Source organism: Pelophylax lessonae (genome assembly GCF_965119305.1).
Source record: "Pelophylax lessonae genome assembly, chromosome: 2".
Classification (NCBI taxonomy): domain Eukaryota; kingdom Metazoa; phylum Chordata; class Amphibia; order Anura; family Ranidae; genus Pelophylax; species Pelophylax lessonae.
Genome location: NC_138769.1, coordinates 393,771,771 through 393,797,600, shown reverse-complemented (window position 1 = coordinate 393,797,600; position 25,830 = coordinate 393,771,771). Strand labels below are relative to the sequence as shown.

General features: G+C 44.0%; 1 protein-coding gene across 1 annotated transcript in view; it reads left to right on the top strand.

Moving 5' to 3' along the window:
- Window positions 1-23,112, top strand: part of LOC309548128 (multidrug and toxin extrusion protein 2-like) — a gene marked incomplete at both ends in the record, with an annotated part of 383,785 nt that extends 360,673 nt beyond the window's left edge. Inside the window, 3 exons of the mRNA XM_082248093.1 lie at window positions 2,763-2,857; window positions 14,647-14,734; window positions 22,874-23,112. Of these exons, the coding sequence (XP_082104219.1) occupies window positions 2,763-2,857; window positions 14,647-14,734; window positions 22,874-23,112 (422 nt within the window). The remainder of the gene's footprint in view (window positions 1-2,762; window positions 2,858-14,646; window positions 14,735-22,873) is intronic.
- Between the last annotated feature and the right edge of the window lie 2,718 nt (window positions 23,113-25,830).

Sequence of the window (25,830 nt, the reverse complement as noted above, 5' to 3'; positions counted from 1 at the left end):
TCACTTACATCTAGGTAAGGGTTAACCTTCTGGTGTGTTGTTCCCCTGACAGGTCAGTAGGTAAATTGCAGTCCAAGTTTCCAAAAACAGCCAGTACTCTCACGGCTACTACTCACAAGATGCAGCCGATGCTTCTGATCTCTCCCCTCGCCGGAGAGATAGCTTGTGGGTGATGACAGACTGTGTGTAGGAATGCTTTGCGTAACTAGCTCCTCCTACGCGTTACGTCACAGACACGTGACATCCTCAGGGCTGCCAGCACCAAATTATCCAATCAATTAGTGGATGAACTTTTCACAGACTTTTTTCTTGAACTTTCCTTTTTGGACTTTCAATATTATTTATATTTGTTATCTTTGGACTTACATCTCTCGATTAGTTTTTTTTGCACTTTTTGGCATTGTTTGCACGTTTAGAAATTCACTGCAATTGGGAAGATTATATATCTATTTGTGCTTTATAAGTATTCAGCATTTGATTTTTCATTTATATTTATATTTTGGAGGTTTACAAGGAATGCAAACATTCCTTGTAATAGAAATAGTCACAGGAGACCCTCTTTATTGCGAGATCTGGGGTCAAAAAGACCTCAGACCTCATAAGTAACCAAAAAAGAAAAAAAAAAACGGCTTTTTAAGCCGGTTGCTAGGTAACAATGTTTGATGTCGCTCCGGTCCTCCAAGACCATAGAGTCAAGTGAGGGCCATCTTGCCCTCACTCAACTTCCTGTCTAAGAGGATCCGGGACCAGATAGTTTTCCCCACTGCCGGCGGTTCCCGTAAGCGGGGAGAAGGACCGGGACGCGGCGGGAGGGGGGGCACCTCTTCCGCTGCACCGTTAGGGTGATCCCGTGGCGAATCCGCCGCTGGGACCACTCTTACCTGAAAGCCGATCGCCCGCCGTTTTACGAAATACTGGGGTTATGGCAGCTATCTGCTGCCATAACCCCGGTATTTAGTGTCAAAGGACAGACGTAAATCGACGGCGGGCGGCCGGTAAGTGGTTAAGGGCACTTTAAGTGCCAGTTATCTTGGAGAAGCAATAACAAACAGGATACATTTTCTAACTTTCCCATTTAACTGTCCTTATACAAAATAGATTTGATTGTAGGCATTTGGGCTTACCATACATGTAATTTCATGCCTTTTGGTATTTTATTTGGTATTTTAATCATATTAAGATCAGACTTAATAAGTACCTGGTAGCAAGACAATACTTCCATTTACTTACTCTCTTGTTTTGCTGTATTAAGTATAGTTGTTTGTGTAAAAGAATAAAGCCCCTTTCACACTAGCAGACCGTTCAGATCCTCCTGTCCATTTTTCAGGTGGATCTGAACGGATGCCCCCGTCAAATCTGGATGGATGGAAACCCTATTTTCCATCCGTCCAGTGGATCGGATGAGAACGGACAGACGGTCCTTTCTCATCCGATTCCCCCATAGAGAACAGTGGGGACCTGACAGCTCTGTCTCCGCACACAGCGCGGAGACAGAGCTGCCATACGCCTGCTCAGCGGGGGATCGGCGAATCGATCCCCAGCTGAGAAAAACGGAGTCCGCCGACGGACTCCCCTGTGTGAAAGGGGCCTTAATGCACAGTTAGGTAAATATATGTTTTTTTTGTTGTTAAATTGCAATATTGTTTATTTTTGGTGTTTACTATACACTATTTTTCCATACAAAGATTTTGTTTCTACCTTGAACTGTTTTGTATCTTTGGAGGTGCAAGAAATAAATTACATTTCTATTTTTAATTAGATACAAAAATCTTAAAAGATCTTTGGGGGAAAAAAAGACAAGAACCTTCAGTGCTTGATTACCAATTAATATTGACATCATTAAAAATGTTGCAACTCTAAACTTGAACAATAACAAAAATATATATACAGGTGTATGTATGTATATGTATATATATATATATATATATATAAAATAATTTTTTATTTTTTTAAATGTCAAATTACACAAAATATAAGTATTTTGTTCAACCAGCAGGTTGGACAAAAAAAAAAAATGACCAGATTCCCCCATCCACACATTCGAGGTGGATAGGGTAATCAATCTCGCCGAGCCTTCCCCACTGTAAGAATACACTGATCATGCGGAAATTTTCCAGTAGGTTGTAAAGAAGTTGATCTTCTGATCTACGCTTTTTCTACTTGTCTGCCCTTACATAGATCAAAATTCAGGCCAATTCCTGCTAAATTTCCATTCAAGTATGGCTGACTTAAGAGGAGCAAGGTGTTAATTATAGTATGCTAACTTGTCACAAATGTTTGATTTTCATGTCCACACAATAACAATTGTTTTTCAAATGTAGGCTTTGATGCTAAAAGAAATCCATTTATCACTTGTAAAACAGCTGGGGAGTGGGATACTCCTTTTAGTCAGCAGCATGAAGTGCTTGACGTGCTCTTTAATGCTCTCACATAGTAATAGTGGATAGTAATATTCAGTAGCAAGGGCTTAATAGCCATATCAGACCAAACAATGATTATAGGGCCCAGAAGCACAGGAACTTCAGTACTGTCTGGCTACAGAAATTAGCAAATGTGCCTTCCCGGCATTCTTTTATTTTGCAGAATAATAATTGGAGAGAACACCTATTTTCAGGGCAAATAGTTTTCTGATATAACTGTATCTGAATTGTTTTTTTAAAACTGGCTAATCGATTTTAGATTTTGTTCTTTTTGCAAAGCAGTTATCATAACATTTGGTGCTAAAAGATGTGCATTTTTCAAATGTATATTTTGTCTTCAAGGTCTATGGATTGGAATGTTTTGTCCAGTGTTGCTGCAAACTTGCATCTATATTCCTTATATCTTTCATATGAACTGGCACAAAGTCTGTGAAGAGGTAATGGGCCTACTCAGTTAAACGACATTAGACTTACCCAACATTTCCATTCGGCAGCTGGTAGTGAAAAGAAATATCTTTACTTCGTTAGTATGGGGAGAATCTGAATCACTCTTTTTTTCACGCAACAGCCTGGTGGTTAACTGATTAGTACCTCCTGCTTTTATGTCGGGGGATAGAGTTTGTAGTCTTACGTAAACCCCAAGTCACAAATATTTTAAGATGGGTAGGGTGGCAATTAAATTAATGTGTTGTTTTGGCCTGCCTGGAGGTTCATTTAAATGATTTTCCAAAACATTAAAAAAATTATTTGAATAAATGTGAATTTCTCTGTGAGATTCTTACAGCTGTTGTTATACTTGCTAAGCTGTTAATAAACCACTAAATTATTGTATTATTAGAACAAACCACAGTTTATTGTTTGATTATCTGGTTTTATTTTGCAGGCTAGGATAAAGGTATCACGTTTGGGAGGTTAAAGGGCAGTTATTTATCTTTCATGTGCTCCCCAGTCTATCTGTTCACCTGATAGAGCCCCCTAAAGCTAGCTGTGTAAGTTCCAATCCAACACTAAGTTTGAACATACATTATTCTAAGGACCTCCTGCCCCACTACAGCCAGGGCCGGTTTAAGAGCATCGTGGGCCTGGTGCTGAAGATTTTGGTGGTCCTTTTTATGGAAATAAATAAAATAGAAAAGCAAACAATTTTTTGCTATGGAAGTGAGAGTGGGTACCTGTCAAATCTAGGTACCCGCTTCCTCCAAAAAAAGGACATGCCAAATGTGGCATGTCAGGAGGCCTTAAAGCAGAAGTTCCACTTTTGGGTGGAACTCCACTTTAAACAGAATCTTAGTCACTATATACACTGCACACTCATGCCAAAGTCGTTGTACCCACATAATACTTATTAATATTGTGCCATAAGGGAGAAGATGGGAGAGAGACAGGGAGAAGGAAGGGAGAGGGGTAGGGGAGATGTAAACCCTAATAAAAAGACATTTTAAATCCTGTGTATCAAACAATAACGCAATATAGTGTGGCACCAAAAAGAAAATATTACTCCACCCAAAACTTAAGTTCTGTATATCTCTGATATTATGTGCAATACTATTCCTACTAATATTAAAAGGCCACCAGTCTCTGGGTTTAAAGTGTAACCAAGGAGAAAGCTTTTATTTTTATTTTTATTTTGGATAGAGTAAGGAGGGGTTAGCCTGGGTTCACACTACTGCGATGCGGGACCACCGCCATTCCTGTGCGGGTTCCCGCATTGCATCTCCCCGCAGGCAGTTCACACTCCACTCTGCGAACAGCTGCCAGTGTCAAAACAAAGGTAATGACACCCCCAGATTGGTTTGCAAATCGCAGTGCAAACTGTGAATTCGGACAGGAATTGGATCGCATGGGATCCGATTCCAGTGCGGGGAAAAAATAGGTTCCTGCAGCATTTTCTTGGGAATGCAATGGGAGTTTAGCCATACAAAATGTATGGCTGAATTCGCATTGCACAGACATCCCATGTGATCTACATAGCAATGTGGTGCAAATGGCATGTGATGTCTGTGTTTGCAATAGTCTGAAACAAGGCTCATACCCCTGTCAGCTTTTTTTCCTATCTGTGTCCCATTGAGGAGATTTCCCTTCACTTCTTGTCCCATAGCCAAACAGGAAGTGAGAGAAAATCCCTCCAAAGTAAGGGAATCCCTGGTTGTCACCAGAACTAGTGTCACCATTGGATGATTTCCCCTCTATTCCTGTTCTGGGGACACTCAAAATTTAGGGTTTTCATTTACTTCCACATTTGATGAGAACAGTAAACAGGACAAATAGAGACAAACAGAGAGGGTAAATCTCCCTAACAGGGACATAGGCAGTGGTGGAAACCTGACAGAGGATCTAATCCCTCTCCACTCTATCAACAAACTAGAAAATAAATTGCATTTAGTTATACTTTCACAATGTCTTAAAATGTTCTGTGTGAAGTGCTCTGCTTAAGTGTAGAAATTCACTTTGCACCTTATTTCAATTCCTTTTTTTTAGGTATTGCATGTATAGAAAATAAGATGAGAGCACATTGAATACCTAAAGAGAGCGACAGAAATAAGGTGGAGTTCAAAGTGAACCATACTATTATCTGCAGGAATTGGCATTTGGGGGGTAAAAACATGCAGTGAAGAGGTATGATATCACCTCCTCACTGCCTGTCATTTTTCAGTTTAGTGACAGTGCCTGCTGCAAGTGTGTACAAGCCTTTGGGTTCACACTAGTGTGCTGTAGTTTGGCTGCATTGTTTGTGTATCCGCAGTTTCCTACGTTTTACCTGCAGTTTTAGCTGCAATTCTATTGATTTCTATTAGGTTGCAAGTTTTTGCTGCATTTTCTGAAAGTGTACCAAAGATGCAGCATGCATGAATTTTGTTGCGCTTTCAGAAAATACAGAAAAAACATGCAACCTAATAGAAATCAATAAGACTGTGGCTTAAACGCAGGAAAACTGCAGATACACACGCAATGGGACAAACCATAGCAAACCAGTGTGAACCCACTTAAACGCACAAAGGACCAACACTACCATAGGCTGATGACACAATTCTAAACACTTTGGCTGCAGTTTTAACAGCCAAAGTTGGGGGAAAAAAGAGGGGGAGGGAGAGAAGAAAGGAGGCAGGGGGAGGAGTACAGTCACTGAGCTTACATATGGATGGTTCCTGGAGGCTTATCACTCACACATATCCTCTTCATGTTGTATCTGTCGGCTGCTCTGTGTATAAATTCCCGCCCACACGGCTCCTTCTCCTCCACTGTACGGACTGGTGTGGGCGGGCACAGAGGGAGAGGGGCGGGAGAAGGCAGAGCCAATCCAGCCTCTCTCCTCTTCCATTTGTGCAGGGGGAACTGTGCTCTGTGACACTGTGATATTCACACTGAGCCAATACAGGTGCCGCCAGCCACCCCTACATTTACAAACAGCTTCTCCTGTCCCATAGACGTTTATGAACAGGAGAAATCAGGCTCATGCTGCTGGCTGGGCGGGCCTATCTTAAGGAATTGGGCCTGGTGCTGCAGCTCCAATAGCCCCTGACTACAGCTAGTGGCTGCTGACTTGCTGCTCAGTTTTTAGGAGGGCATAGCAGAGTCAGATATACCTCCATACTCAGAAGTATCACGATTCTCCAATGTGTAAACAGGGATGTAACTTCCTGATAACTCACACAAATTCCTGCAATTTGCCTAAAATTGATGCTATTGCCTGGGACTTGCCTGAAGGTATTCCTATTTCTTCAAGGTTTCACCTGCAGCATCAATAGCTGGTGAAATCTTCTATTTCAGGCCAACCAACAATCTCTTTTTATTGCCATTGCTGTAAGAATTGTGACTAATGACAGCCTTAGTGATTTCCTGTGCCCCCCCCCCCCCCCCCCCCGTGGCCCCCCAACCCCCTATACCCACCATGCAGGTCTTGGGTCTGCAGGTTGGACAACAGAGCCTGGGAAGCATGGCGGGTGCCCCCAGGTGGATGGGAGGGGCACCAACTAAAGTTCATTCGCTGATCTTCCCTGGATAGAATGAACCTGGAAGCAATGAGTAAAATGTCATTTCTGGTTTCCTTGGTTCTTGTGATCTGTGCTCCATTAGCTTCAATGAAAGGCAGGTGAGACATCAGGGGTCTAAAAGGCCCTGATGTATCATTAAAGAGAACCTATCTTAAATATTATATCACATAGGAGACTGTTTGTCTCCTATGAGATAAAGTTTTATTGAAAGAGACCCCCGCAAAACTTTTGAGGCCACTCCACCCCCATCTGCATACACACAAACGTAAACACACTTGCTGGGGGCGCCTACATACAAAAACATTGCTTGTGATACATACAGTATGTAAATATTGCAGAACACACTTATAATTCTAGGCCAATATTCACAATCAAGTCAAAACTGATGACCTGTAAGGGCTTTTAAAGCATCACCTATACAAAATGTAAGGTACTAAAGTTTGTTGTCACTTTGCAGGAATGCCCGGATTTATAGCTTGACATGTTGGGTATCTATTTCTTCGACCCAATCTTCTCTTTTATACTTTTACCAAAAAATTGGGTTTTAATTGTATTTTCTCTATTGTTCATTGACGGACGCAGTCCTCTGATGCATATCAGTAGGGTAATACCGCCCCCTACCCCTGGGGGTATACCCTCTCTCTTCCTGCATAGTTTGTCAGTTTTCTTCTGCCTAGTCAGGAGTAAGGACCTTTGGTCCTGGCATCGGAGTACTTTTTATGTAGATTTTTTTTAGCTAGTCTTTTTTTCTCCGGAACATTTTTCCTGTGAGATCTTCAAGCAATTATGCCGGGCTGGGCAACAGACTGGACCCCCATATCCAGTGGTCATGCCAGTCTGGCCATTGAGCGCGTGCAGGCCTTAGCTCCTCGCTGGATCGGGGACTGGCCCCGCAAGTTAAACGACTTGCCAGGACACACACGACAGGGTCTAGGCTTAGGTCGCAGCATTCCTATTTGGCCGACAGCCCCCCTACTCTGGTGGCGTGGGGTCCAGTCATGAGATGGCGCCTGCCTGTGCTCCTGGTTTGGTGAGTAAACGTTCCCCCCCCCCTTCCCTGGTGGATTTTGGGGTGGACGCGGGCCCTCTCTGGCATGGTCAGACCCTCACACTCCTGGGTTTCCCTCTGTCCTGTTGCGACCCCCCTCCTTGCCCCCCCTACACCCCCCCCCACGTGGGGGACTGTTCTGGGCCTACCTGAGGCTGGAGCCTGGTGTGCGGGCCGGGGGGGCCTCGGTCGGGCCCTTTAGGGCTGGATGAGGTAGTAGCGCTGGCTTGGGGGTCTCCGTGGGGGGTCCAATTGCCACGCTGGCTGAGCGGGGCCGCCATTTTGTTGTAGCCTTTGTCTGCAGTTATGGCAGCGGCCATCTTGGGGGGTGGTTTTCGGCCATTTTGCGGTGGATTTTTTGCTGGGAATGCCCGTGGGTGTGCCTGGAGGCGTTTTTTCGGGGGAGGAGTCCCTCTCTTCAGCCCGGGAAGCTTCTGGCTCAGATTTCCTTTTCGGAGCCACCACTGACATGTGCAGACCTCCTGAAGATTGCTGCATTCCAAGGACAGTGAGTCGCTGGGGGCTTATTCTCTCTCTCTCTGCGGGGGTCCGTAGCACGGGCCTGACCTTCGGGGAGCACTGTAGCGCTGTGGGGACGTTCCCTTTTCATACAAAAAAAAAAAAAAACTTTTTTTCTGTCATTTTTGCTGCTGGGTCCTATTAGTTCAACATGGACCCCTCAGACCATGTGTCCTCACCTGACCCCCTCACAGAGGCCGCAGGGTCCTCTGGATCGCAACTGTCCACTGATGCGATTTCAGAGGTCCTGGAAGCTTTTGTGCCCCGGGTGGAGGTGGCCTTTAGAGGGCGGGGTGCGCAGAAACGACTCCCCCCTACCCCTGCCTCCTCTGATGTCTCGGACTCTGAGTCTGACCCAGCCACCGCAGACGCGGGTACCCCGGCCGGGTTGGGTACCCCGCGAGGTGCCTCCTCCACTAGTGAGGATGAGCTTTCTGCCTCTTCTGCTGTGCAGGTGGACGCACTGGTTGTATCAGTGCATGAAACCCTAAAATTGGAGGATGCGGCTGTCGTTGCTCCTGGGGTGCGGGATGCCTTCGGCACCCATAAGCCTCCGAGGGTGGAAAAGTCTTTTCCCTTTCTCACTTATTTTGCTGGCGTGGCGTGCTTTCTCCCGGGGTGTCTAGGCGGTTTACCAGGCGCTACCCTTTTGAGGAGTCTCTGGGGAAGAAGTGGTCGGTGCCACTTAAGGTGAATCCCCCAGTCTCCAAGCTTAACAAGGCTACCGTGATTCCGGTGGAAGATTCCCCGTCCTTTAAGGACCCAGAGGATAGGAAGGTGGAGGCTGTGGCTCGCAACATGTACGCTATGGCGGGGACTGCGCTACAGCTTGCCTTTGCTTCGGCCCTTGTCACCAAAATGGTGACTAAATGGGCAAAGCTGCTACGCTGTGATGTGGAGGGCCAGCCTGTCCCCTCTGAATTTGGGGAACTGTTGGATTAGATGGTGCAGGCGCTGCAGTATGCTTGCGATGCTGCGCTGGACATTGCTTCCCTTTTGGGTCGTCTGTCGTTTTTGGCGGTGGTCATGAGGCGTATGCTCTGGCTGAAGTGTTGGTCTGCGGATCAGGCTTCTAAGAAGGCCTAGACGGAACTCCCCTTTCAGGGGGACCGTCTGTTTGGGGCTACCCTGGACGACATTATTAAAGGTGTTACAGGGGTAATAGTACCTTTCTCCCGCAGGTTTCCAGGGGTAGGGACTCTCGCCGTAGACGGGGTCCGTCCTTTTCGGCTCACAGAAAGTATTCTCATCCCTCAGGGGCAGTAGATAAGGCTAAGCCCTTCAAGGATCCCTCGGGTGCTTCCAAACATCCCTGGGTTGGGAAACAGAAGTCCGGTTCCACCAGACCTGCGGACAAGGCCCCGTCAGCCTGAAGGTGTGCCCTCACCCGTGACTGGGGTGGGGGGACGCCTTTGCCGGTTCTCGGACATGTGGCTGGCCCGGATCCCAGACAAATGGGTCCAGGAGGTTGTGCGGTCCAGATACAAGATCGAGTTTCAATCTGTTCCTCCGGTCAGGTTTTTCCCTTCCAATATCCGCCTATCCCCGGATCACTTGTGAGCGATCTATGGGGCAGTGCAGGAATTGCTACAGCAAGGAGTGATAGTGTCTGTTCCGCACACAGAACGCTTTCACAGGTTTTAATCCAACCTGTTCACGGTTCCCAAGAAGGAGGGCAAGGTGCGGCTGATCCTGGACCTAAAGGCACTGAATGTGTTTGTGCGTGCTCAAAAGTTCAAGATGGAAACTATTCACACGGTGGTGGCCTCCCTACATCATGGGGACTTCCTGGCCTCAATGGATGTCAAGGATGCCTACCTTCACATTCCAATCTGTGCTGCTCACCAACGGTTTCTCAGTTTTGCTGCGGGAGAAGATCACTATCAGTTTGTGGCGTTACCCTTTTGTCTCACCTCTGCTCCTCAGGTCTTCACAAAGGTGTTGGCCCCGATCCTGGCACTGTTGGGACAGCAGGGGATATCGGTCCTGGGCTATCTTCATGATCTGATTCTCCGTGCGGAGTCCCCCACGTTGCTGATGGAAAACTTGAGGGTCACCATGAGTACTCTGGAGGAGTTTGGTTGGATCATGAACCTACAAAAGTCGTCTCTGACCCCTTCCATGAGACTGGTCTATCTGGGCTTGACCTTGGACTTGTCTTCTGCCAGGGTTTTTTTTTTTTTTCCAGAAGATCCAGTCAGCGGTTCGTTTGTTTATGTCCAACGACCGGCCGTCCTTTCAGACCTGTATGAGAGTACTGGGACTGATGGTGTCCTCCTTCAAGGCGGTCCCCTTTGCTCAGTTCCACATGAGGGTTCTTCAAAGGGAAATTCTTCTCAAGTGGAACAAACACCCGAATTCTCTGGATTCTTGGATTTCTGTTAAGCCACAGGACCAGAGAGTCCCTGGTCTGGTGTCTTCGGTCCCCGATGCTTCAGTCGGGGAAATCCTTTCTCACTATATACTGGACAGTTGTCACCATGGATGCGAGTCTGTCTGGGTGGGGGGGTCCTCAATCAGGACTCGGCTCAGGGAGTCTGGTCCCTGGAGGAATCTCGTTTGCCGATCAATGTCCTGGAGCTGAGAGCGATCCGGCTTTGCCTGACGCACTGAACCGACCATCTGAAGGGTTGTCCCGTGCGCGTTCAATCGGATAATGCCACGGCCTTGGCTTACATCAATCACCAAGGGGGCACCAAGAGTGTCCTTGCAGCCCTAGAAGTGGCGGACATTCTACGTTGGGCGGAGTGCCATGTTCCGGCTCTCTCTGCAGTCCACATTCTGGGAGTGGAAAATTGGCAGGCGGATTACCTTAGCCGCCAGGAGGTGTTTCAACAGTTGTGCCTTCGCTGGGGTACTCCGGACGTGGATCTGTTGGCGTCTCAAATCAACAGGAAGGTAGAGGTTTGTAGCCCACTCCCGAGACCCTCTGGCAGACGCTGCAGATGTGCTGCTGGCCCCCTGGGGCCAGTACCGGCTTATATATGCTTTTCCTCCTCTCAAGTTGCTGCCGAGACTTCTTCACAGGATAGAGGCGGAAGGGATTCGGGTCATTCTTGTGGCTCCAGACTGGCCTCGTCGCACCTGGTACGCCGACCTGGTCAGGCTTGTCGCAGACGCCCCATGGAGACTTCCTCTCAGGGTGGATCTGCTGTCTCAGGGGCCAATCTTCCATCCTGCTTAACAGTCACTGGCTTTGACGGCTTGGCTGTTGAAAGCCAGGTGCTGAAGGACAGGGGTTTATCTGCTTCAGTGATTTCCACTCTGCTGAAAGCGAGGAAGGCGACTTCCAGGAAGATTTATCATCGTACGTGGAAGTCGTACATTGCGTGGTGTGAGTCCCTTGGGACCCACCATTGCTCCTATTCGGTGGCTCAGATCTTGGCTTTCCTTCAACGGGGAGTTGATCAAAAGTTGGCCTTGAGTAGGGTCAGGTCTCGGCCTTGGCTATTTTCTTCCAGAGGCCATTGGCCACCCATTCCCTGGTGGATAGTTTCATCCAGGGGGTGCGACACTCCGGTGCAACCTTCGCTACCGCCATGGGATCTTAATTTGGTGCTGTCGGTTCTCTAGAGGCCTCCTTTTGAGAATATTCAGGAGGTCCCCCTGCTTACCTTGTCTCAGAAGGTGGCCTTCTTGGTGGCTATCACTTCTGCGTGCAGGGTGTTGGAACTGGTGGTGCTGTCCTGTCATTCTCCCTATCTGGTGGTTCACAGGGACAAGGTGGTACTTCGGCCGGATCCGTCCTTCCTGCTGAAGGTGGTTTTCAGTTTTCACTTAAATGAGGACATTGTGTTACCTTCCTTATGTCCTAAGACAAAACATCCTAAGGAATTTGCCCTGCATACCCTGGATGTTGTTCGGGCGCTCAAGGTGTATTTGGCATCTATTGACTCTTTTTGAAAGTCTGACTCGCTCTTTGTGCTAACGGATGGCCCAAAGAAGGGGCTGCCTGCGTCTGCTCTGACTATTTCCAGATGGATCAGACAGACAGTGGTGCAGGCTTATTCCATTAGGGGGTCAGGTTCCACCCTTCCCTGTCAAGGCGCACTCTACTCGGGCGCTTAGTGCTTCCTGGGCTTTTCGCCATCAGGCGTCTGTGCTTCAGGTGTGCAAGGCGGCGACTTGGTCATCTGTTCACACCTTTACCAAATTTTATAAGGTGGATGTGATGGCATTTGCGGATGCCTCCTTTGGCCGCAAGGTTTTGCAGGCTGCGGTTTAGGGGGCCTCCTGACCTTCCTTGAGGGTGTTTTTTTTTGTTTGTTTTCAGGTGGACCTCATCTGGTTGTTCTGAGGTGTCCTGTGTTGCCTGGTTGGCCATGTTGGCCTTGGGGACTGTTTTCTCTTTGTTCTAGTTCCCACCCTTCATTTTGGTACTGCTTTGGGACGTCCCTACTGATCTGCATCAGAGGACTGCGTCCATCAATGAACGATAGAGAAAACTGTATTTTTGACTTACTGTAAAATCCTTTTCTCTTAGGTTCATTGACGGACGCAGTAGCCCCCCCTTTAATTTTTCGAGTGGGTTGTTGTGTTTTTCTCTGACACTGCTTTGATACAAAACTGACATACTATGCAGGAAGAGAGAGGTTATATCCCCAGGGACTGCCCATAGGCGTAGCCAGAAATTCATTCTGCTTAGTGTCCTACTCCTGTAGGGGGCGGTATTACCCTACTGATATGCATTAGAGGACTGCGTCCGTCAATGAACCTAAGAGAAAAGGATTTTACCGTAAGTCAAAAATCCAGTTTTTGTGTCCTAAAATTTACTTTAATGTATACTTTGCTGAAAATTTGCACTTGATAAAAAAATGATGCTAGGGTCATGTGACATAAAAAATTGGAACTACCCCTATTTCTTTCTCCAGGGTCTCTGCTTTCAGAAAATATATAATGTTTGGGGGTTTTAACCAATTTGTTTCAGGTAACTAACTTCAGGTCTAAAATAATTTTTTAACCACCTCCCGCCCACTGTATAGTAAAATGACGGCGGGCAGGGTCCTCTTTTATTCTGGGACGACGTCATATGGCGTTGCCAAGTGCCCCCCCTAACGCTGGGCATGCAGCACAGCGTTCACGGGTGCGCTGTGTCCTAAGAACGATGACACAGCTCTTTACCCATGTTATCGGCTGTGTCCAATCACATTCAAATTGTGACAGCGCTGAAAGATGGCCTGGGCAGGAAGGGGGTAAAAGTGCCCAGTATTGAAGCGGTTAAACGTGTGCAAATAATACAAGAACAGCTCTGGCAACGAAACGGTAGAATCTAAACTTAAAAAAAACACAAAAAAAGTAATATACTGCAGCTCACCAGCCCTTGGATATGGTGATTGCATTTTTTTAAAATTTTTTTTACCTCTGCATCCCTGTTTGGGCAAAGACAGCCCTCATACAGGTGTATGTTTAACCACTTTACGACCAGCGACGTAGACCTACGTCGGCTGGCTTTGCGTGGTTGTACTGGGGTGATGACTCTAGCTAGAGGCATCACCCCAGTACCGTTGTTTACAGCCGGCGGTCGGCTTTCCGACAGTAATGACTGATGCGGCTTGGGAGCCGCTCGATCGTTACCCCGGCGAGCGGGAGGGGATGCCCCCCTTCCCGCCACCTTCCGCAGCTTTGCCCGGGTCTCCCGTCCCACCAGGAGACCCGAACACCCACCCGGCACGTCCGCCGGCTGGATGGAGTCCCGATCAAAGCCGGAAGCGGCTTCGATCGGGTCTCAGATGACGTAACCCGGAGGCGGCGTCCATGACGTCACCTCCGGGTTACTCTGCTGCAAAAGGCAGCAGATTCAAAAAACGAGTGTATTCAAAAATGCCGTTTGTGGCGTTTTGAATACATGGAAGTGTAGTGGAAGGGTTTGGGGTCTTTTAGACCCTCGATCCCTCCATAAAGAGTACCTGTCACTGCATATTGCTGTCACAAGGGATGTTTACATTGCTTGTGACAGCAATAAAAGTGATCAGATTTTTTTTTTTTTTTTTTAAAAACCTGTGTTAAAGTAAAAAAAAAAAGAAATAAATAAATAGGGAAACAAAAAATTAACCACCCCCGTCACCGTTAGCTCGCGCAAAAAAGAAAACGTATATGGAAGTCGTACCGCAAATGAAATCGCTGTTCAAACCACACATGTGAGGTATCGCCGCGATCGCCAGAGTGTGAGCAATAATTTAAAAAAAGAGCTACACTCTAACTCTAAACTGCTAACTGTTAAAAAATTTGAAAGCGTCGCCTATGGAGATTTTATTGGGTATCATGGGTAACATGTTGGGTATCTATTTATAGTACACAGGAATTACAGCAACACAAGATTTTTAGCAGTATTTACATGTTGTTTCTTTACTTACTAATAATGTGCATAGTCTAAAAACAAAAAACAAATGAAACCTCAATATCTAAAGACTAGTAAGCTGCAACATATTACAATTTTGTTTCTGAGTTCAGGTATACCTTAAGCACAGAATTTTTATTATTTTTTCAATAGGATTCATTGTATTTGCTTTGACAGACATACTGCCCTGTGTATGAATTGCTTCTAAAGAAAACAGAATATCACCATTTTCTAATTCTATATAGAAACCCCCCCCCATCCTTTGCAACATACTATATGATAGGTTATTATTGGTACTGATTACATCTGATATAAATTTCACTTTTCCAGGCTAGAACAAGAGCTGGAGTTAAACCGGTAATAGCCTCTGACTCCAGAATGGATATTTTGAAATCCACATTTGGCTTGGTGGAAAGTGGTAAGTTGACCAAAGAAAAAGAGTAATCCATGTGTTGTTATATTTGATATGTGGAAAAGACAGTTCTTGTTTTTTAAAAGAATGGAAGGGTAAATAAGGAAACAATATAGGGTTAGATTGGATATTATCTTTTAGATACCTACTTTATCCTATAAAAAAAGAACACTGGATCCTTCATCAGTTCAAGGGGATGGAGACAAGCAATTTGAAAATTATTTTAAAAGGTTTCTTCACTTGCAGGTTCCCTTAATGGGGTACTCACATTGCATTGATGTTTTACCACTAGGATCCAAACTTTCCAAGTGTAGTCCAACAGTAGGACTCTGGGCCTATAAATTATTTCACTTATATTTGGCTCTCAATAGTCTCCCTATGGTTACCAGTGCATGCTCTAATCCTGCCGATGTGGAGTCTCACTGGGAAAAAATGATGTACTTGGCAAGTGCACATGCTCACTCTTCATTGTTCAGTCACCTCTATAGTCTGGTACAGAGCCCCTTCACCCCCTACCCCTCAAACACAGAGCAAAGATAGAGGCCTTTTCACAGCCACCCTTTCTTTGTCCTTGGTCCTCCAACATCTCCACACAAGTATTTATACTTCTTTTTTAAGTAATTTGCTAGAGGTCACCCAAGGAAAGATTCCTAGAGCTGCAGAAGAGCCCTTTCAACATCCTATCCGTTTGTAAAGAAATTCTTGTCAAGCCTTTACATTTGTAATCACATACAAACACACACAGACAAAACAACCACTATGTCTGCTTTACAGACGTAATCCAGTAAAATATTTATACCTGCTTGCATATTTAAGTAACACTCTTATGTTGTTGTTGTGTAAGAAATTCTATAGTTTATCATTTAAATAGAGAATAAACTGTATGTGAGCATTAGTGAGTAGAGCAGTGGCTCTCAACCACCAGGCCATGGCTTCCCTCCTACTGTACCATGCGCTAGCCAAACATTTAGCAATTGCTGTAAGAAATAACAGTATAAAATGGAACTAAACTGTATCTGAGCACCACAAACTAAAAATGCTATTAATACATCAATAATCAATATCCAAAACAAACTCACCCATCCATCCATGTCCCCATGCTTTATTTTATTAAAAAAATCACTTTGAGAAACAAACAAAAAAAAAATCCATCTGGAGTAAGGGCAAATTAATCATGTAGCATTTACTTCCTGGAACCCTTCTGCCCTTAGCTCATCTCCAGATGAAAGAGAAAATTGCCCATTAAACCTCTTGAGATGTATGACATCATTTTGGCCTAGGCCAGAAACCAGGAAAAAACAGAAGAAATGTAAAATAAAGGTTAAAACAAAAAAATATAATATACTTTTCTATCTATTTACTAATGCTGGTATTATAAGGATAAAAATAGGTAATGTTGACTGGGTTTAGTTCCGCTTTAAATGAATGAAAAAGCCTCAGACCTGCAGTTCACAGAGTATAAAGTCAATATAACCAATCAAAAACTTTGAAACAGCAGCTAATCATCGCATGACAGTATCAGATCTTTCTATTTAGCTACGGTTCCAAGGTACATGATTGGTTGCTAGAGATGGCCTTGCGGTTCGCCCAGCGGTCGGTTCGCGGCAAACTTTGCTTGTTCATGATTCGCGAACATGCGAACATATGGCGATGTTCGCGGCCGCCATATTCGTTTACATTGTGAAGAACTTTGGCCCATGACACATCCATCAGGGGGTACAGGACAGCCAATTGAGACATTTCAGCACATGGACATACCCCCCTACCTTATAAATCGACCTGAGCTGACTGCCATTTTACACTCTGTATTTTGTCAGTGTAGGGAGAGGTTGCTGTGAGGAGCAGGGACAGACTTTTAGTGACACAAATCACTAGGTAATAGGTCCACTAGTCTTTGGTGTGCACTATATAGGGGTGTAATACACTTATAATATACTATCTAATATAGAAAGCATATTATAGTGGATTTGTATTGTGCAGCATTGTGACTGGTGTAGTGAGCGGTTCTGCAGCGATACTACAACTACAAAGAGTGACAAAAGCAATTTTAAAAAAGTATTATAACTGGTGTGATATACCAGTCGCCCCCGAAAAATGACAGATTGAAGTGGGGTGGTATATATAATTTCATAATAGAGTATTTGGGTACTGCAGAATTTTTTATTGTTTTGCTGCGTTCACTCTGCTACACACAGTGACAAACGTTACTGGCCAATTTTTTTTATCACTGGTGTGATAGACCAGTGGCCCCCAAAAACCACAGATTGAAGTGGGGTGTTATATAACAATATACTTTCAAAATAGTGTATTTGGGTACTGCAGAAAAATTTTGCCTCTTTCGCTGCGTTAACTCTGCTACACACAGTGACAAAAGTTACTGGCAAATATTTTGTAGAACTGGTGTGATAGACCAGTGGGCCCCCAAAACTACAGATTGAAGCGGAGTGTTAGATAACAATAGACTTTCATAATAGTGTATTTGGGTACTGAAGAAAACTTGCTTCTTTTGCTGCGTTAACTCTGCTACACACAGTGACAAAAATTACTGGCAAATTTTTTGTAGCACTGGTGTGATAGACCAGTGGCCCCCCAAAACGGCAGATTGAAGCGGGGTGTTATATACCTTCTTCCACATATACTGCGCTTCTTTAGAGACTTTTGTCACAGGGTAATTTAAAAAATGACAGGCAGGGGTAGGACAGGAGCACTAGGCCGGAGCCAAAGTGGGACGTTTCAGAAGGTGCGTTCGATTACGTCAAAAGACGCACCAGATTTGGTTGAGTGGCTAACTCAGCCTTCCTCTTCTGCACCCTCCTTATCCTCTCTATCTGTACCCACTCTCTGCTGTGTGCACCCCCAAAGACACCACCACCATATACCCTCCGCTTGAGTCACTGGAATTATTTTCTGATCCATCACAAGACATTTGCGATGCGCAGCCATTCTTGGCATCAGATCAGGAAGAGGAGGTAGCAACAGCCGCCTTTTAGCAGTCTGACGACAGTACCCAGATCAGCCCAAGGAGGTTGGTCCCCGCTGTTGCTGCCTACTCCGAGATATCTAATGTTAGTGTTGGGGAAGGTGACGTCAATGATGACGTGTCCATGGACGTCATGTGGGTGCCCACAAGAGAGGAAGAGGAGGGGATTTCAGAGGGAGAGTTGGACCAGCAGATAGGGAGGAGAAGCAGGCGGAAGTTAAATTGCACAGGAGGGAGAAAGCAGACTGCTAATGTATCAGGAGCGAGCCATCAACCATGTACGGTCACATCTGGCGCTCCCAGGACGCCGGCACATGGCTATGCAGTGTGGGCTTTTTTTAACATGTCCGCTGCTGACAATAGTGTTGCCATCTGCAGCCTTTGCAGTCAACGCATAAGTCACGGTAAGCCCAACACTCATCTAGGGACAACCGCTTTAAGAAGGCACCTGTCACCGAGCCCAGTGGGAGCAACGCCGCCAGAACCCACAAAGCCACACTCCTGGCTCTCACCGTCCAGCCTCTTCTCCTTCTCCTCTCCCCTAGCAATTGTCCTCCACTCCACCTTCCATCATGCCATCCTCACATTTTTCTGGAAAAAGACAGGCTTCCGTGGCCCAAATGTTGGAGCGTAAAAAAATGATGATGCCGGATAACCCTCTTGCCCAACGGTTGACCGATGGCTTGTCGGAACTGATAGCCCGCCAACTACTGCCATATCAACTGGTGGACTGGAGGCCTTTTGCAAATTTGTGGCCATTGGAACACCCCAATGGAAGGTCCCAGGAAGGAAATATTTCTCGCAGAAGGGCATTCCAGAGCTATATGGCCATGTTCAGCGGCAAATTAATGTATCTCTGGCACACAGTGTCGGTGCCAAGATACATCTGACCACAGACACGTGGTCTGGCAAACACAGGCAGGGAAGGTATATCACTTTTACTGCCCACTGGGTGAACCTTCTGACAGCCGTCAAGCATGTAACCCGTGGCAACCGTGTAGATTTGGTTTTACCACCATGGATTGCATGCAGGCCTGCCTCTTCTTCTCCTCCTCCTCCTATTCCATCCTCCCTCTCCTCCTTGGCTTACTCCACCTTTTCCGCTGCTACCGTCTCTTCTGCTGCGCCGCTTAAGATCCCCAGAACCTATTCCACATGCCAGGTGAGACGTTGCCATGCTGTGCTGTGTCTGTTGTGCCTAGAAGTCAAGAGCCACACTGGTCCTGCACTCCTTTCAGCTTTGCGTTCACAGGCAGATCAGTGGCTGACAGCGCTCAATTTGACAGTTGGTAAAGTGGTGTGCAACAATGGTGCCAATCTGCTGAGCGTGCTGAAACATGGCAAAATTACACACGTGCCATGCATGGCACATGTCCTGAATTTGGTCGTGCAGCGATTTGTTGTCAAATACCCTGGGGTCCAGGACGTCTTGCGGCAGGCCAGGAAAATCTCGGTCCATTTCAGAAGATCTTACACAGCCATGGCTCGTCTTGCTGACATTCAGCGGCGACACAACCTGCCCATCAGACGTCTTATTTGTGACTGCCCGATGCAATGGAATTCAACCTTGTATATGCTTGATAGGCTGCTCCAGCAGAAACGTGCAGTTAACTACTACCTGTACAAGCTCTGCAGCAGGACAGGTTCTGGGGAGCTTGTTTTTTTTTCACCACGCCAGTGGCTGCTCATGCGTGACGCATGTAGACTTCTGCGGCCATTTGATGAGATCACCAAACTGGTCAGTCGCGTCCATCAGTGACATTGTACCTTACCTGTCATTAATCAAGCCGTCGAGGAGCAGGAAGATGAGGAAGTTGCAATGTTGGATGAATTCCCGGGGGGGGGGCTACTCCATCTGAGGCAAGTCAACAACAGGAGTCTGAAGAGGAGTCAGAGGAGGATGGTGACGGGGCGGATGAGGAGGAGCAAGAAGAGCATGCTTTAAACCTTTTTGGGATCACTGGTGTTGTCCGTGTATGGGGGGAGGAGAACGAGAGCGACATTATCCTGGATGATGAGCAGGAGCCAGGCCACTACACCGCTTCCAGTTTAGTGCAAATGGGGGCCTTCATCCTCCAGTGTTTTAAGAGGGACCCCCGTGTAAAAAGCATAACGGGCAAGGACCAGTACTGGGTGGCAATGTACAAAAAATGTACAAAAAATGGCAGAAATGTTACCACCATCACAGAGGGCTGTCAGAATGCAGCACTTCCAGGCCTTGCTTTGAGAAATGCTGCATTCTGCTTTTGCGTGCGCTGGCAGAGGAATTTCCACTCACAGAGAAAGAGTTGCGGGTACCAATCCAACAGTGCCTGCAAGAAGAGGGCGTTTTGAAGATGTGTTGGTCACTTCTGATATGAGATCATTCTTTAAGCCGACCCATCGACAGCTGTACTCCAGATCCAGCATCAGGGAACGCCTAGACCGTCAGGTGTCCGACTACATTGGGTTAACGGCCGATGTGGACGGTCTGAGAAGTGATGAACCCCTGAAATACTGGGTGGGCAGGCTTGACCTCTGGCCAGAGCTTGCATAATTTGCAATGGAACTGTTGGCTTGCCCCTCGTCCAGTGTCCTGTCCGAAAGGACATTCAGTGCAGCAGGGGGGATCGTGACCGATCAGCACACTCGCCTAGCTCATGACATTGTTGACTACCTTAAATTTCTAAAAATGAATGAAGCATGGATCTCGGAGGAATTCAACACATGTGACCAGTAGACCATGTTTGATTCAAATTTCTCATGACAGGCCACAAATATCTGACACCACCCATAAAAATTCATGGTCCCTGTCTTCGGTAAATACAGCGGCATAAAATGCCTTTTATGTCCGTTGAATGCCTAATTTTTGGGGCCTTTAATGGCCGACACGTATTTATCCAGTGAATGCCTAATGTACCTCCAGCCACAGAATACAACGTTCTTTGCTGTCAGGTGAACGCATGTGGGCTCATTTTTGGGGCCTGTAATGGGCGACACTTACTTATTTATCCTGTCCATGCCTAATGTACCTCCAGCTACAGAATACAACGTTCTTTGTTGTCAGGTGAATGCATGTGGGCTAATTTTTGGGGCCTGTAATGGGCGACACTTACTTATTTATCCTGTTAATGCCTAATGTACCTCCAGCCACAGAATACAAAGTTCTTTGCTGTCAGGTAAACGCATGTGGGCTGATTTTTGGGGCCTGTAATGGGCGACACTTACTTATTTATCCTGTGAATGCCTAATGTACCTCCAGCCACAGAAAACAAAGTTCTTTGCTGTCAGGTGAACGCATGTGGGCTAATTTTTACTTCTTTATCCTGTGAATGCCTATTTTTTTCAGACTGGAATTGAAAATCAATGGGTCTGTAAACATTCCACTAAATTGTGGAACGGATGTGGACCCATTTTACAGACGTGTGAATGGACCCTATATGTATTTGACATGTATTTACCTGGCTGCAAATATGACCAGGAGGTTTTTAATATTCGCCTGCCATTAAAATAAATGGGGTTCGCCGCAAAATTGCGGTTCGCAAACATTTGAGCGAGTTCGCGGATATCGTTCGCGAACCTCCCCGGCCGATGTTCGTACATCACTATTGGTTGTGAACATGTGGTTGTGAAAATGTGAACAAGGACACTACCATTTGCATATCTATAAAAAAAGAGCTTTGGTAAAACATTTGCTAATTCGAAAATCAATTCATCCACACCTACCCCTATAAAATTTAAATTATTAAAAAAATTAATGTCAGTGTAGAAAATCCCTCCTATTACGCATTAATGTGAGCAATACCCACCTATCATGTCAGAGGTAAATGACAGCCAATATGTAGACAGCCAATATGTAGAATGCCCAATAGACTAATGCTCAAGAGAGATGGGGAAGAAAGAAGGAGAGATTAACGAAAAACAAAATGAGCAGGAATGAGGGGAAAAAAAGCTTTAAACAGATCTAAATATTTTTTGTCATTGTTTGTATTTAGGTTACGGTAATTATTATTTACCACTGGTTAGTCTTTTTGCATATTTTGAATTCCCGTACTTTTTTTGTATGAGTGTATACATTTTTTCTGGTATGGCATGGAAGGTTTCAGAAGCACTTACTGGGCTTTGGTCTCACTAAGGTTGAAAAGCACTGGAGCAAAGCATATATGAGCCTTGCATACGTATATCTTTGTAAAGGGGAAAAAACTGCGCTAAGTAAAAAATATAAAATAAAGATAAAGGTATAAAAGAGCTGTGCTAGGCACACATATACTTAGTGTAACAAAGAAGAAGACGTATATCATATATATCAAATATATATCATTGGCAGGGCAAGGTGTCAGGTGCCAGAGATCAGGACATGATGAAACATTTTTGTTCAGAAAAGCATCAAAAAGAGTCACTGCAAGGGTTTTTTGTTCTTCCTGAAATTGGACTTTAATATCACGCTGAAGTTTTGGTGATCACCTGGTGCTTTGAAGACAAACTGAGCTAGCAAGAAAACGTCTAGAGCTGTCTGCTTTGTGGCCACCTTACAAGGAAAGAGTCTGCAAGCTATGGTGCCAGTCATTGAAAATTGATCACACCTGATGTACTGACGGTACAGTTGAGACACTAACAAGCCAGGACAGTACAAAAACCCCCCAAATTTCACCTTTTTGGAAAGTAGACATTCTAAGATCCATGGTGTGCGGGAGGATCCTCGCTCTCAGTGCTTTGGGGATAATTTGACATTCATCCTTGGCCTTCCAATCCATTGGGAACCTTGAAGAGTTCTGGAGGCCTAGCCATCCTGATGGCAAGATCAAAGGCCCCGGCTGGATAGTAGCCGCAAGTGGGTTTGTGGGTTTGACCCTCCGTGATAGGGGATTATTACCGTTCGGTAAACTTGCAATTTATCAGGTGGAGGTTGCACTCATTGTGGTGATCCGATATTGTTACACTGGAGGATTAATTTTTCTACTTTTTGTAATATTATTTTTGATTTGTGACTATTGCATATTGGAAATACAGTATAATTTGAATGTTTGCACCACTTTTTTGAACGATATATATTTTCTTGAATGTTACACTAATTATATGTATGCTCAGTGCAGCTCTTTTACATTTTTATACATATATCTTTGAATATATATATCTATATAACTTACGAATGTGATAATATCTGTATTTCTCTGCTGTATTTACAGGGAGCACAACAATGTCTGATTCCAGCTTTGATGCTATTCCCATGCATGACATGGCCTCTGGAGAAGATCATACAAAGCAACTGGAGTTAAAAGATGATCTACCAATGGAAACAACTAATGTTGTGGGTGAAATCCTCTCCACTAAACAGTTGATTGTCCGGAGGGGACTAGCGTTTCTTCTATCCATTAGTGTACTAATGATTAGTATTGCTATTAAACTAACTACTTCCAAAAGGTAACAAAGGAGCTAATGAGCCTCGATAAAAACACACTTAAACCAGTGTGCTGTGTATCCAGAAAAATGTCCTCACTACCTCTGGTTCCAAAAAATGTTTGTAATCCTGACCCAAGTGACCAGTTATTAAGGTTTTTCATGGTTTGTTTTACAAAAAACAAAAATGAAAAAAAAAAAAACAGCAAGTATAGAACATAGTAAATAAAAATTTAGAATTGCAGCTGTTAAAGGACTAACCACAAACAACCATTCCAGATCTTCTCAAATTTTTACCCATGAGTACACATTAAACTTTCTACATTTGGAATGGAATTCACCTGTCTATCCAGGTTCGCATTGTAGGATGTTGAAGAGATAACAAACATTGTGCTATATTTTTTCCAGCCAAGTATAGTGTAACAGAGTGCCCATTTACTCGCCATTCTCAGATGTAGGCACAAGCCCCTGTAACCACTTCCGGACCGGAAGGATTTGCCCCCTTAATGACCAGGTCATTTTTTGAGGTTTGGCACTACGCTAATTTAACTGACAATTGCGCAGTTGTGCGATGATGTACCCTAATAAAATTGATGTCCCTTTTTCCCCACAAATAAAGCTTTCTTTTGGTGGTATTTGATCACCTGTGCGATTTTTTATTTTTTACGCTATAAACAAAAAATAGGTACAATTCTGAAAAAATATATATAATTTTCACTTTCTGCTATATAGCATTCCCAAAAAAAAGAAATTTAAAAATCTAATTTTTTTCATCCTTTTAGGCCAATTTGTATTCTGCTACATATTTTTGACACTTTTGGGGGGACCAGTGACATTACTACAGTAATCAGTGCTAAAAATATGCATTGTTACTGTATTCATGACACTGGCAGGGAAGGGGTAAACCCAGGTGCAATCAAAGGTTTAAGTGTGAGCCTAGCGGAGTGATTCCTAACTGTGTGGAGGAGGTATTTCTGGAAGCAACACAAAGACCTGTGACCCTAAATAGGAGGATCACAGGCTCTCCATGTTCATTCCAAGGAGAACAATGCTCTGATGTGTTTACAACAGCAGACCGTCGTTCTCTCTCAGTGGGGAGCGACCGTGGGGGGATCGGCTTCCCTGCTTGCTAATGGGGGCAGGCGCGCACCCCCAGAAGCGCTTCTGCGAATGTCGTACAGGTACGGCAGTTTGCGCAGCCGAGCCAGCCTGCCGCAGTATATCTGCGGCGGGTGGTCTATGAAAATCTAGAATCATAGAAATCTAGGTTTCTATGCTTACCTCCTTTAGCAGCTCAGAGAGACCACACCTGATGAGGCAGAGGTAGCTGGGCAAGTGATCTGTAGCCAGGTGAGATGCCCTCCATTTTTAGTTGACATGCAGTCATCAGAGCAAAAGCCTATTAGCACATAGAGTCCTCATAAGACCCAGCTACTGTGGGAAACTCCTCCCCAATTGCTACCAGAGTACTACAGTTCCAGTTGGGTGGCCCTTGTGTCCTTGGATCCCTCCAGCTGTTTGTAGACATGTGCAGAACGAAAAAATGTGTTTTGTTTTGATTTGTTTTTTAAATAATTTTGTTTATTTAAATTTGTTAAATTAGTTTAATTAATTTTCAGAATTCCTTTTGTTTATTCTTTTTTTAATTCGATTAAAATTCATTTCGAATTGGCATTTAATTTAATATTCTATTAAAAATTGGAATTTCAGAAGAAAGTTATATTCTATTTTATTCTATTCTATGCTATTTTTTTCTATTCTATTTTCTTATTTTCCATTCTATTATTTTCTATTCTATTCAAATGTATTCTATTTGAAATTCAAATTTCAGAAGATGGTTATATTCTTTCTATTCTATTCTATTGAATTTGATGTCCTTGTTTTTTCTTTCCTATTGTAATTCAAATTTATTCAATTTTAAATTCAAATGTTGAAGTTATATTCTTTCTAGTTTTTTTTTTTTTTTGCTATTCTATTCTTTTTTCTTATTTACCATTCTATTGAATTGAATACATTCTTTTCAAAATTAAAATGTATATTTCTAAAATTCTTTCTATTTTATTCTTATAATTTTATTGTTTTGTCTATTCTATTCTTTTCTGTTCTATATATTCTCTTATTTTCTATTCTATTATAATCTATTCTATTCAAATCTAAATTTACTGTATTTTAAATTAAAATTTTGGAAGACAGTTATCTTTTTATTTTATTATTTTCAATTCTAGTCTATTGTTTTTTCTATTCAATTCTTTTCTATTTTATTCTCTTATTTCCCATTCTATTTGTTTCTATTCTATTTGTATTCAAATGTATTCTACTCAAAATTACAATTTTGGAAAACAGTTATATTCTATTTTATTGTTTTCTCTATTCTATTCTTTTCCGTTATATTCTGTTCCCTGATTTTCTATTTTAATCTGTTCTATGCTAATGTATTCAATTCAGATTCAAGTTTATTCTATTCTAAATTCGAATTTCGAAAGATGGTTATTTTTTTTTCTAGTCTACTGCATTCCATTCTATTGTTTTTTCTATTCTATTCTGTTCTATTCTTTTCTTTTCTATTCTATTCTAATTAAATGTATTCAATTTTAAATTTGAATTTCTGAAGAAGATTGTATTAATCCAGTTTTATTCTATTCTATTGGTTTTCTTCTATTCTATTTTTTTTTCTATTCTATTATATTATGATCTATTCCATTCCTTTAATTTCTATTCTATTTTGTTCTGTTATTTTATTATCTAT